The sequence below is a fragment of the Prionailurus viverrinus genome, chromosome B3 (genome assembly GCF_022837055.1).
Source record: "Prionailurus viverrinus isolate Anna chromosome B3, UM_Priviv_1.0, whole genome shotgun sequence".
Taxonomy (NCBI): Eukaryota; Metazoa; Chordata; class Mammalia; order Carnivora; family Felidae; genus Prionailurus; species Prionailurus viverrinus.
The window spans coordinates 111,981,414-111,995,591 of NC_062566.1; the positions used below are offsets into that span (position 1 = coordinate 111,981,414).

Sequence of the window (14,178 nt, forward strand, 5' to 3'; positions counted from 1 at the left end):
TGGCTGGACAGAGCAGGGGACAGGTGCCCCCGGTGTGTTCTGGCCCCAGCTAATTTGGGAAACAGTCTCACACTGGATGGCTCGAAGGCGAGGAATGATGGTGGGGCTCGCAGGAGGACTGGAGCGGCTGTTGGTGAGACTCTTCCTTTTATCCATGGTGGGGGAGGCCTGAACCGTGAACTTGTGCTGGAAATCTGCTTGGGGAAACACAGACATGTGTGTGCATTAGCATTTTCCCATACTCTAGTTCCTATGAGAAAAGTGAATGCATCCCCGCTAGACGCATTTTCCCATAATCTAGTTCCTATGAGAAAAGTGACATGTCCTGGGCTTGAGGGACAGGCCCCAGTTTCCCAAGAAGCAACTTGTTCACCTAGGAAATGTTCCCTTTCTCCCCAAAGAAGGCAGGGCAGCAGGACCAACATATGAGGAGAAGGAAAATTCACTGTCTAAGCGAATCTCATATATACAGATTTACAATAGTTGTTTAAGACATGAGACTTGTTGCGTATTCTAGGAAATCTAACTTAAAATCCTTTTTCTTGGGGTGCCCGGGTGGCTCAGTCGATGAAGTGTCCCACTCTTGATTTCAGCTCAAAATAAATAAAAACAATTCTCTCAAAATTCTCTCTCAAAATAAATAAAAACAGTTCTGCTTCTTACAATCTATTAGTACATGCCCCCTTTTCTTAGGGACCAAAGCAGGGAGACTGATGTTTCTCATTGAGTGCAGGCAGGGCAGAGTAATTAGGACTAATCCTTGGTGGGAACCTAGGAAAGTGAGGGCAATGGGGCTAATGGTCCAGACTGTGACGTCTTCCAGAGGCAGTTATGGCAGAGCATGAAGAACGTAAAACTCGCAGCTCTGGATTTCTAAGTTCCAGCGTCCTCATGTATCGAGAAGCGTGAACAGCTGAGTGTTCACACCTAGGTCTCCCCACTAGATGCAGCGTCCCGGAAGGTGGGAGCTCTTGTTTTCCTATGAGCTTTCCCCAGCACACGGCAGCAGCGTGGCACCACACGCAACACGTTCGAGAGGGACTCAAAGACTCCCTGTTGCCTGGCCAGAAAAAATGTGCAACAGGGACACCAGTAAACATGTCCCACAAACAAAGTCACGGAATTTCACTGAATGGATTCCCTTGTCTGTACTGAAGCCACCAGTGCTTACAATCATCGGCTATTGTTCCTATTCCGCCCTTTTCCCTTGGTTCCTTACACTTCTATAGGTTTGCTTCCCAGACCTGATAAACTTAGACTACAACGAAGTCTTTTTTTATCTACATAAACACACACTCACCTCCCTCCACTGGTACACTACACCCCACAAAGATTCTACTTCACAGATTCCTTTTACTTTGCATTTCCCCAAGCCTGGACGTACTCCAGATGTGCCTTTATTCACCCAATGTGCTTCTGAAAGGTTGTGCATAAATCAAATTCTTACACATTAATCCTGATCTCCACTGCTCGCACACAACTAATTATTTAAAGAAAGCCAGAGATAAGTTATTCTGCAGAGCATGGCGTTCTCTCGTCTCTGGCATACGCATGCCCCGGAATCTGCCCCTGCAGCTCTGGGCCTCTTCGCCGGGCTTGCCTCATGTGAGACGTGTCTATGTGAACCACCACGCGACTGTCAGTCTGGACCGTGCCCGCCTGTCAGGTCCACCAGCCACCAGTCGGTCTTCCTTCACACCCTGTGATCAGTCACCCTCAAAAACTCCCCCGGAGCCGGGTAGCTTTTCCGCAGGCCAGTCTTTCCAGTGAGCAGAACGGGCCACGTCCAACCTGCTCCGTTCTGAGCCCCAGAGCCCCGTCCCTGGCCACCCCCCCGGGTCCCCTGCAGCAGGCTGCCCTGCTCCCTACCCCCCCCAGCCGCCCCCAGCCCCACCGCTGACCGGAAGGAAGGCTGATGCGGTTCCCATCCTTGAGCTTCAGCCGGCTCTTCCTGAACTTGCCCTTGCGTTTCTTCACCCGGGGCTTCTCCTGGCACAGCTGGTGGATGATGATGTTGAGCTCCCGCTCTAGGATGTCGATCTCCCGCTCGGCCAGCTCCTGCTCGCGGCGCCGCAGCAGCTCCTCCTGCGTCTTCTGCTGGAGCGCGGCCCGCGTCAGCTCCTCCTCCCAGGTGCGGAGCTCCTGCAGCGGCAGACGCAGCGGGGAGAAGACGGGGCGTTCAGTGCAGGGGTGGAGGCCGAGGGCCCCCGAGGGCCAGTGCTTCCCGGAAACCTGGACAGCGCTCCTGTGATGCCCATACCCCCGGTCCCAGGAGGAGATGCAGGCCTCACAGGTAGCTGGTAAACGGACACCTGACCACGCTGGACGCTGGGGACAGGCAGGCTGGGCACAGCCACACTGAGGACACGGCTACCGCAGCCCTGGAGACAGGGGCTGGTAGTTCCCAGGTGCTCCCTGAGTACTGATAAAAATTGCCTGTGATTGGAAAAAAATGAGGGGGGGGGGGGTTGGGTAGAAAATATAATCCTGTCCTTAAATTTTACAGACTTGGGGAGCGCCTGGGTGGCTCCGTCGGTTAAGCGTCTGACTTTGGCTCAGGTCATGATCTCACAGTCGGTGAGTTCGAGCCCCGCGTCAGGCTCTGTGCTGACAGCTTGGAGCCTGCTTCAGATTCTGTGTCTCCCTCTCTCTCTGCCCCTCCCTCCCCTGCTCATGCTCTCTCTCTCTCTGTCTCAAAAATAAATAAAAACATTTAAAAAAAATTCACAGACTTGGTTCTATTTTAATTTTTTCCCCCATTATATAAGGGATGTTTCTTTTTTTTTTTTTTTTTTTTAATTTTTTTTTCAACGTTTATTTATTTTTGGGACAGAGAGAGACAGAGCATGAACGGGGGAGGGGCAGAGAGAGAGGGAGACACAGAGTCGGAAACAGGCTCCAGGCTCTGAGCCATCATCCCAGAGCCCGACGCGGGGCTCGAACTCACAGACGGCGAGATCGTGACCTGGCTGAAGTCGGACGCTTAACCGACTGCGCCACCCAGGCGCCCCAAGGGATGTTTCTTAAACCGGAGCCAACTAAATGTGATCTAGCTTAAAATGTGCCCCCCCGCCCCCAGAAATGAATCACCCTCCAGGCATCACCTAACACTCAAATAAAAATATATTTCCAGAGTGATTGTTCAAAAAAGGGAGTCTTCTAAACCTCTGTTCAGTTGGTGAGTGACTCTACTGAGGGATGCGATTTGAACTCTCCTCTTATCTCAAAGGACAACCATTTGCTGTGGAAGGACCACGACAGCACAGCAAAGAGAAGAGAAAACATTTCCCAAAGTCTTTGCCAGGCGCTTGCTCTAGTAGATGGGCAAGCCCTCTTGCCTGCTTCCCCTTTTTCCTTCTGCATGAATTTATGAAGTTCCTGAGATGGGGGGTGGGAGGGAAGGGGAGGTGGTATTAGGTATTAGGAGAGGAAACAGGAATGAGAACAGAACATGTACATACAATTGTCAAATCTGGCATCTAAACTGTTAGCACTGGTTACCCAGGGCGTAAGACTGAAGTGAGGGGGCATGATGTAGTCAAACCTAAAAAAAAAAAAATGGGCATTTCTTCAATAAAGTAGTCAGAGCAACACTTCTGTGGTCGAAAGCTACAATTTCTCCATGGCATGCTCCACTACAAGAAGTCATTCTGGGGGCGCATGGGTGGCACAGTCGGTTAAGCGTCCGACTTCAGCCAGGTCACAATCTTGCGGTCCGTGAGTTCGAGCCCGGCGTTGGGCTCTGTGCTAACAGCTTAGAGCCTGGCGCCTGTTTCCGATTCTGTGTCTCCCTCTCTCTCTGCCCCTCCCCCGTTCATGCTCTGTCTCTCTCTGTTCCAAAAATAAATAAACGTTGGGAAAAAAAAAAAAAAGAAGAAGTCATTCTGGACTGTAGAAACGGAGCCTAGAGCTAGGAAAAAAGTTTGTGAACACATATTGGCAAAGCTGAGCAGTGGGTAGAGAACAAAGAGAGAACAGAGACCTGAGGGGAATAAAATATTCTGACATTTAGGAACTTTCACTCAACTTGCCCTCTACTCTCAAGAGAGTATCAAAATTGATAATAAATGTTATAGAAAAGGCAGAAGTGAGAAAAGGATTAGCACCTTGAAAACTGTCTTGTACATGATAGGTGCTCAGTGTCAACGCGTGAATGAGAAAGGAGGGGGAGACAGGATTCAATTTTATAAATACACACCTTTACGGGAACCCAGATTCATCCAAAGTGTCTGAGAGATGAGCTTGAACTTTTGGACTTCTTCTCTAATGAAATAAGCAACTGTTGTATGCTCCCCCCAAAACCTTGGCTCTCCTTATCCCGGTACTTTGTTTTCACAATTAGGAGAACACACACACACAGAAGACTGAGAAAAATCATTCCTGGTTGGTTGATTTTGCTGCTAGATGGGAAAGTTAAAAAGTTCAAGCTGATTTCAGCTTTCCTAAGTCATCTTCTCCTGTGCGCTCTTGTCTAGGGGATGGTTTGTGTTGTAGCCCCCTCTGTTGCGGGAAGTCAGACCCCAGTCCAGAGACAAATCCATTGTCACTATATGTGGAAGCTGTCAAGTTGAGACACGCTGAGAATGAGCTGAATCATATGGGAAACCAGGACATTTGTGGAGTACTTGCCAATGGCACCATATATCTGGAAGACTCAAACATGTGAAACGCCTATTTGGGGATCAGTCTTCTAGTATGCAAATCACATTATCTGCATACAATGATTTAGTAGGAATCTCTCCAGAGAGAAAGCTCATTATCCATCTCGCCCTCACTTGCCCAACTACAAGCCTTATGATGGACAGGCATCATAGCAAGGGCTCTGGGGGCACCTGAGTGGCTCAGTCGGTTAAGCATCTGACTCTTGACTTGGGCTACGGTCATGTTCTCACGGTTCTTAAGTTGGAGCCCCGCGTTGGGCTCTGCACTGACAGTGTGGAGCCTACTTGGGATTCTCTCTCTCCCTCTCTCTCTGCCCCTTCCCCACTTGTGGACATGCTCTCTCTCTCTCTCTCTCTCTCTCAAAATAAACTTAAAAAAGAAAAAGAAAAAGAAAAAAGAGCAAGGACTCTGGAACAAACTGGCTGAATAGTGGCCTGGAGTGAATTACCATGGGCATCATATGCAATATGGAGTTAACAGCACTGACAGCACATGGTACATAAGACAATTATTATCTTATTGTGTAAGATTACATAAGAATTCATAGTAATTACTTAGAGCATGGCACAGGGAACATGCTCTACGAATGTTAGCTGTTATGAGAATGGGTTTGGCTTATCCTAGTAACTATTTACTGACAAAATCCAAGTTTCATTCTTCTTGGTGGCTAATACCCTTATAATTTCATCAATCAAAAGAAAGAAAACCAAGAGTCAAATGATTCAACAGTCTAAAAAGAACCAGCAACTCTAGGTTTCTTCTAGTTGGAATAGCATTAGTAACAGGAACAAACTCGATTAATTACTCTGCTCCAAGGTCAGTGTCGGATTCCCCCCACCCCCCAGGTCACAAAAGATGTCATAGACTCACTCCATTCCCCTGCAGAATGCTCACTGACTTGCCAAATAGTACCAGGTTTAGGAGTGCTATATGGCATTAAAAAAAAAAAAAAAAGAGTTTAATTTCTTCACATCAGCTCCAGAAATGATTTTTAAAAAAAATTTTTTTTTCAACGTTTATTTATCTTTGGGACAGAGAGAGACAGAGCATGAACGGGGGAGGGGCAGAGAGAGAGGGAGACACAGAATCGGAAACAGGCTCCAGGCTCCGAGCCATAAGCCCAGAGCCTGACACGGGGCTCAAACTCACGGACCGCGAGATCGTGACCTGGCTGAAGTCGGACGCTTAACTGACTGCGCCACCCAGGCGCCCCCAGAAATGATTTTTAAGTCATTTGTTTAGGGAAACAACAATTATATTGGAGAGAAAAAGGTTTTGGAATCAGAAGATCCAGGTTCAAGATTCTGCCTCTCACTATGCTGGCTGTGTGACTTTAGACAAGTCACTGACCCTCAGCCTTGAGATGAAAAAGAGAATACCTGCCCTACATGCTGGGGGCAAGGGCCATAACCACCCCCCCCCCAAGATAAAAATGATACAAGGTTCTTTTATCATCAGACATTTCAAGTGAAAGAACTTGAAAGACATACACAATTTTAGCTACTGTTATTATATTAAATTGCTTCCCAAATGCCCATAATGGGGAATGAGAAGGGAAAGCAGAAATTAACCAAGAGACACATGGACGCCGCTTATGCCCGCAGCTATAGCCCTTAGGTCCAGCCTGGCCCCTGTAGTAGAAGCAACATAGGTGCTGGTGTTAAGCTTCACCTCTGTGGATACTGGCTGCTAACCAGGCATGAAGGGCAAAGAGAGGAGACACATAGGGAATGGACACCAAAACAAAAAGGTAGATCTTTAGTAAGCTAAGAATATCTGAACTCCTCAGTCAGTTTGGGCTTGAGCCCTTTTCATAAAAACACGCAGAATACCAAATAGTTTCAGAACCATAGTATTTTTAGCCCATCGCTATTTCTGATTCTGATACCTGTGCTCAGTGTTGAAGTATCCCTGTAACAAGTTAACCCCCCACCCCCAGAAGTCCACTACAGCACCAAGAAACATTTCTAGAACTTTCTCATACTTTCTGCTGGTACTTACCCAGTGGTGCTCTTCCTCTGGTTTGGACAGTGAAATAGATACTCTGTAAGAAGAGCTTTGGATCATGACTCCCCTACTTGTTCCTGCCATATCCCGGAAAGAAAGAAAACGTCTATACTATTTCAGGGCATACCTAAGGCCTGGAGAACTCTCTCCATGTAGAGCCGGGAAGAAAAAAGCTGCTCTGTTACCACAGACCAAGCAGGAAGGTGGTTGTGTCGGAATTTGTCCAGAGGCCCCAGTGGGGAAGGTCCACTGATTCAATGCATGGCTTTTTCTTGTTTTATTTACCTTTTCTTTGGCCCTGAGTTGGTCAAACATCTCCTGAATCTCATGTTTCCAGTCATCCTGCAGGCAGTGGAAGGAGTCCTTGGGCATTTCAAAGAAACCAGACTCCTCTATGGTAGTTAGCTGGTCCAGGATGTTTGTGAAAGATGGTCGTGAGTGAGGGTCGGGATTCCAGCAGTCTGCACGGAACACGTGAGCGGACAGAAAGCATGAATGGACAGAGACAAGCGTTAAGACTTAGAATATTACGGGACCTCACTTACCAGAAATAGTTTTCCTTCCAGAAACTGAAACACTGGGTAGGTAACCACAAATAGGGCTGGGGAAATAAAACAAGCTGCCCACCCTCAATATTATAAAGACTGAATGGGGAAATATAATGCGGCCGCCCCCATCTGACTCTGTTGAGTTAGCATAAGAAAAGCAAGTCCAGAGACTCTGCCTGCGTGAAGGTCAACAGCCACGACTTCTCATGTTCCTACACGATTCCAGTCCTGACAGTGGGTCACGAGACTTGGGGCCTCCATCTCCCACAAATAAATGAGCCAGCCTTGCCCACCTCTATGGGATGATGATAAGGCAAGGATAAAAGGCACCAGGCTGGGCAGCAGGAAAAGTGAACTCTACCTACTCTCAGCTCAGACACTAGCTAATGGAGTGCACCTCGCCTCTCTCAGCTTTGGGTTTCTCACTTAGGGTCTGACCAGATGACTTCTAGAGTTCCTTTCTTCTCCGATGTTCTTTGCTTCTATATGTGTAATACGCTCATTTTTTATTAAGTAATAAAATGCTAAAGCCCTGGATAGCAGGCTTTAGTTACTGAGCCAAGCTCTACAGTCACTGTAGATGGACAGAAGGGACATCTGTGACATCAGCGAGGCAGGGTGTTGACATATCTTCAAGCAGGTCTTCCAACCACCCACAGGATTCCTCTGTGAGTGACCAATGCTTCACCTCCTCTTTCAGTAACCGACCCAGCAGGATTGTCCGCAACGTACCCAAGGGCTGCCGAAAGGTAAACTTTCTCCAGTTTTGTTCCAGCCAGGGGTCACTTACCTTCCATGAGTTTGGCAAAAGGTTCTGGGCACGTAGAAGGAATGGGAAGAGCGAGCTTGTTCATGGCCACTCCATAAGCTACGGCTAAGCCATCGATTCCTCGGAAGGGCACCTCGCCAGTCAGGAGCTCCCAAAGCAGCACCCCGTAGCTGAACAGGGGAAGAAGACAGAAGCCACAAGGCAGTCTCACCAACAGGGCTCATGAGACCTTTCTGAGCTGCCCACACTCTTTCTGAGACGGAGGGACACCAACAAAGCAGATGCACCAATGGAATACAGACCGGGAGACCACGAGGCCGACCCACTAAAAGCAAAAGCTTTGGAGTCAGGCACACTTGATTTTGAAGGCTTGTTCCTCAGATTCCTCATCTGTAAAGTGCAAACAACACGGCCAGTCTCACAAGGCTGCCGCGAGATTCACTGAGCCACTCTAAGGGTTTAAATCCGTGCCGGCCAGCCACAGCTATTCTGCTGTTATCCATAACATAACACTCTGGAAGAAGAGGCAGCCTCCCAAGAATACATTTTTTGTCTGTTTTAAGAAAAGTTCAGCGTTAGCCACAGATATATTTCTTTGGCTTTAGAAAAGCAGAGACCTGACCACCTAGAACAGATTTTGCTCCTGTAACAGATTTCTTTAAATGCCCATTAGGTTGGATAGATTCCTGCCGCTGATCACTTAACAGAGACTCTGTCTAATTCAAAGGGGAAAGTTGCACAAGCGTGGCCAACATGGGGACAACAGAGCAGTGTGTCAGCTGTGAGGACTTCAGTTTCCTCTCCACCTTTCAAAGCCACATGAAGAATTTCTTTTCACATGTCCTGTGAGTCAGAGAATGGGGAGCACAGAATTTAGCGGAATAATTATTCTATGAATTCACAGTCAGAAAGAGGTAAAATCATGTAGGGTTCAATCCTTCCAGGAATAACAATCCTTTCAGGACAAGCACCATAAGGCCACGAACAGTAAAGAGTGGCTCTCCTCATATTTTTAACACAAGCCTCAAATTTTTAAAAATACTCATCGGTAGTTTATAACCAACAAAGTCATGTTATTTTCAAACAAAACATAGCTCAGGTGGGAAAGTGTGCGACTCTTGATCTCGGAGTCGTGAGTTCGAGCCCCACGCTGGGCATAGAGATTAATTGGAAGACAGCCTAATATTTCATCATGGTACTTTGTATGCACAAGATGCTAAGACCTTTATAAACATCATCTTAAATCCTTACCACGAACCTGCAAGATAAATATTATCACCATTTTGCAGATGAGGAAAGCGAGGTTCAGGTAAGTTTAGCAGCATATATTAAGGGCATACGTGGAATAAGTCATGGTGGGCCCTGGACCAACTCTCAATTTCTTCTCTCTAGAATCTCCTTGTACCATTTCTCTGCTTGGTGAACTATAATCGTCTTTCAAATTCAAATGCTCCACCCTTTATTCATTCGTTTTAAACATCTACTAAAGATTTATTGTGCATCAAACTCACTGCAGGCCACTGGGATACAAGACACAGATCTTATCTACAAAGAGACTACCGACAGGAACAGAAAAGATGCCAATTAGCACACAGAGTGGGTCACAACAGACATATTATGAGTGCACAAAGAGACAATGATGGGCCCCTGGCCACCTAAACCAGACCAGAATGGGGCCAGGAGACAGCTAAGCCTAGACTGCTAGGTAAAAGAAGACAGGGATCAGCATATACAAAGCCAAGGCTTGCCCTCAAAGAATCCCAGGTGACCTGGCATGGCTCCAAAGGAGAGCAATGTGCCAACCAATGCACCAGGGCATCCCAGAAGATCCCCGCAGACGGTCCTCCAGAGTGGCCTGGCCAGTCTCCTTGGACAACGGCGTCCCCCCAGTGCGCCCTCCAAATACCATCACTTTCTTTATGTATCTCAACAACCACAAAAAGCCTGGTAGACAGTTACAGGTCTTGTCTTGACAGGGACTTGGCTTTTAGTCTGAGGCTGATGGCAACAATGGACACTTTAGGAAGCCTTCCCTGATGCTGCCACTGTTACTTCACCCTTGTCTGGGCTGCCGTGGGCTGTGGTTGTTTGTCTGCCAGCCAATGAGCCCTGCGAGAGCAGGGATGGTTGTTTAACCTTTGCTTTCTCAGGGCCTCGTACACAGTAGGCCTCGTTTAGTGAGTGAGCTGGTGGGAAGAGACAGTCCCGCAGGCTGCACTGGGCGCCCTGGAGTAAGCCCTGAATTCCCAGAATAGCACTGTTATTCTTCCTGCCAAATCTTTACTGTGACTCATCCAGACAGCAGTCGTGCTGGGCAGCTGCTACCAAGTGACCTCTAAGAACTGTCTGCACTGCGGACTAGACTCCTCGGCTACGGTGACCCTCAGCTTCAGTTGTCTGCTCCTGGCATCACTGCCAACCTCCACTCTGGGGAACAAAAACCCAAGGTCCCAAAGAACCCCTCTCCTGGTGTCTGAGCCCTAACTACCTGGAAAGACAATAGAGGATTTCAAAGATCTAAACATGGGTCCTATTTGTGTCCTCGCATCTACTCTGTGACGCTTTTAGTGCTGAGTCCTAGGTGACCCATGGAGATGCCTCGGGCCACCTCGAAGAGGGTGGAGCCAGGGACTCCGTCTCTCTCAGTTTCGACGAGGGCAGCCCTGCTCTCACCTGGCTTGTTTCTTTGTTCCACCGCATTTTGTTCCATGTGAAATGCCCCACAACTAGGAGAAACGGGTCGAATGCTGCCCAAGGAAGATTCAGACAGACTTGAGTCAAATGTGTCTGCTTCACCACTTACAGTGGTGGGGCCGTGGGAAAGGAAGCTTACCTGTCCAAACCTCAGTTTCCTCACTTGTGCAACAAAGACAGCCAATTCCCACCGCACAGAGTAACTGCAAAGAATAAATAACAGTAACTACTGCTTCTCCGGAAGCTACCCTCCACAGCTAGTAAACACTGTGTGCTTCCCCTTGGGAAGGTCCTGAAACAAGAAAGCCTCTGGTGGGATTTAGGGCGAGACTGCAGTGTCGGCCGAGAGCCTTGCTGAGGGACGACAGCAATCAGGGAAGAAGCATTCCTGGGGATGACTGAACCAGTTAGTTCTCCTCTGCCAATGTTCCTCTTTATTTCTGTAACAGAAGGTGGTGATGTAAATGAAGACTTGGCATTCCTTTGGCAGGAATAGAGTCCAAGAAAGGAACTAAAGAATGACACATTAGATGTGTCTGAGCCCCCGGGAGAGGTGGGCAGGAGAAGCCCACATGGTTTACCTCAGGTTTGACCCACTCTGATGCCCTCCCAAGGTTGAGAGAAGGTCAACAGGCCCTTTCAAGACCTTGTACAAGCGGCCTGGAGGTACCAGCTCAGCTAAAACTCTGCCTCAGTCCCTCCCCCAACAGGGAGCCGCCCATTCCCACAGTGCTGTCAGTGATTTCCCAGGCGTCCTTGCAAACCTTGGGGAATGCACCCTGTGTCAATGATTAACCACCTCCAGAGGTATGGTAATGCCTTCCACCATTTGGTGGGGTCACAGGTCAGGGAGGGGTGTTCTGTGTTCTCAAAGTGAGGAAAAGCATCAGAGTAGATAGCAACCCAACCAAAGGCACAGCAAATCCACACCTGAGCTGGACCAGGACTATTTTTCTTATTAACCTATGTTGTCTCTAAGACACACATCCTGATAGGAGGGTGTCCCTTGAATGGGCTTCTGCACTTGGTAATTGGCTGTGACCCCACATTCCAGAAACCATGCTATTTAATAATTGTTGGTGAAGATAGTTGAACTACCACATATGAAAGCACTCTGTAAATTGTGAAGTAACACAAAACTGTTCTTGTTGTTGTTAACCAGACCTCATTCAAAATGATGATCTATTTGTTACTATATATGTAATCTATAGATGAATACATTGACATGGTAAATATTTACTGATATGGTAATATGCGCATGCTATATTACATTATTATTATTTTTTTTAAGAGAGAGAGAGAGACAGACAAGCAGGAGAGGGGCAAAGAGAGAGAAGGAGACACAGAATCTGAAGCTGAGCTGTCAGCACAGAGCCCGATGCAGAACTCGAACCCACAAACTGTAAGACCATGACCCGAGCCGAAGTCAGACACCCAACAGAGGTGCCCCTGTATTATATTCAAAAGCAGCTGACAAAACAGAATGATCTCATTTTAAGGGACGAGTAGATGAGCACAGGAATAGAAATAAATGCACCAAAATATTAACAGAAGTTATCTTTAGAAGTGAGTAATGGGTGATTTCTTTTTCCCTTTTTTTTCTTTTTGTTTACCCATATTTTCTCATTTTTTTTTCCTACGGTGAACACATTTTACTTCTATAATTTTATTTTAATGTTTATTTATTTATTTATTTTGAGAGAGAGCCAGGTAGGGGCAGAGAGAGAGGGAGACAGAGAATCCCAAGCAGGTTCCATGCTGTCAGCACAGAGCCCGACGCAGGGCTCGAAACCACACACGATGAGATGGTGACCTGAGTTGAAACCAAGCATCAGACGCTTAACCCACTGAGCCACCCAGGCGCTCCAAGTTCTATAATTCTGAAAACTTAAAATGCCTCCACTCCATCCCCCCCACACCAGGCAAGAAGTCATTATAGGAGACCACTAACCACTGCACTCTGTGCACACACAACCAAAGGGAAAGGTTTTGTCAATTACTCCTCCTGAGGCGGTCTAATCCAAGCACATCAGGAAACACATGAAGTCGAGAATCTGGGCCGTGATCATCATACCCTCCATCACAGCATGTGGAAGAGACCCAGAGACCTACACTTGAAAAGCAGTAAGACAAACTCAGCTGGCCTTCGGCACACAGCAACAGAAGAGGCTCAGAGGCCCCAGACCTTGAGGAGTTCCAGGAGGGGTAGAGGACGGACACAGGCTCTGCCCAGTACCTGGCACACAGTAAATATTCCACAAACATTTCCTGAATAAGTAAATGAGTTATAAGTCGATTTGTGAACAAACGTTGTCCAAGCTCCTGGGCATGTGTGGGCCCTCTCTGGGACATCCTGCTGAGCCCCAGGCCTAGTGGCCAATCATCCCGGAAGAAGCTGCCCGAAATACAGGCACAAGGGTATACAGATGGCAATATGGCTACACCACAAAGTTTTAAGAGACACATATTTAGTTCCTTTTTTTTTTTTTTTTTTTAACTAGGCTTCACACCCAGTGCAGAGCCCAGCATGGGGCTTGAACTCACAACCTTGAGATCAAGAGTTGGACACTTAACTGAGTCACCCAGGCACTGCTCTGATTCTAACCACAGCTTTGTCTCTACCACCTGGATGAACTTAGACAAACGACTTAAACCATCTAAGCCTCGGTTACCTTATCTGCCAAATGGAAATAATATCCTCTACTTTTGGGGATTCTTGTGAGGAATAAAATGAGATAAAATAGAGGTATAGTGGGGTGCCTGGGTGGCTCAGTAGGTTGAACGTCCAACTTTGGTTCAGGTCATGATCTCGTGGTTCGTGAGTTCAAGCCCCATGTCCGGCTCCGCGCTGACAGCTCAGAGCCTGGAGCCTGCTTCGGATTCTGTGTCTCCCCTTCCCTCTGCCCCTCCCCTACTTGCACTCTGTCTTTCTCTCAAAGAAAGAATAAAACATTAAAAGTTTTTTTTAATGGGGTACAGTATTTAGCATAGAGCCTAGCTCATAAGCATTTGTGTGGGTAGCAAATACTGTCACCAGTGTATGCATATTGTACATACAGCAATGGGCACAAGTTTCCCTCGGACACAGGTTTGAGATCATTTGGAGCCACTTAGGTAAGTAGGCTCAAGGAGTAAAGGCCCATCTAAGGGGTTCCAATACATTGTTCCTTGCAGGGAATACTGCAGCGCGGAAGCTAAGACAGCTGGAGGGAGCACAGTGAATTATGTCTTCAAACCACATTCCTCGACCGAGATGAGTCAAGAAGCTGAAGTCCTGGGAACAACTCTAAACTGAAGACCTAGTGGCAGAGCAGACCACATGACCATTTCCAAGCCACCTCATCCAAAGTGCTACTGATTTGGAGTTTACCTCCAAGCCATTCCCTTCAGAGAGCAGAATAACTTCATCAGATGATTCACCAAAGGCTCCTCAAGCCTGCTTTCAGGATCTGTGGTTGAAAGGCAAGACCTGGAGGTTAGCCTTAGAACAAGGACACT

The 14,178-nt window shown here is 47.5% G+C and overlaps 1 protein-coding gene across 3 annotated transcripts in view; it reads right to left on the reverse strand.

Annotated features, from left to right (window-relative positions):
* MAP3K9 (mitogen-activated protein kinase kinase kinase 9) overlaps positions 1 to 14,178 on the reverse strand; it is an 81,302-nt gene that overhangs the window by 14,884 nt on the left and 52,240 nt on the right. For all 3 annotated transcript variants that reach the window (XM_047862708.1, XM_047862709.1, XM_047862711.1), the window contains exons 4-7: positions 8,008 to 8,156; positions 6,955 to 7,130; positions 1,902 to 2,142; positions 72 to 194 (exon numbers count right to left, since the gene is read on the reverse strand). In XM_047862708.1, coding sequence (XP_047718664.1) covers positions 72 to 194; positions 1,902 to 2,142; positions 6,955 to 7,130; positions 8,008 to 8,156 — 689 coding nt within the window. The remainder of the gene's footprint in view (positions 1 to 71; positions 195 to 1,901; positions 2,143 to 6,954; positions 7,131 to 8,007; positions 8,157 to 14,178) is intronic.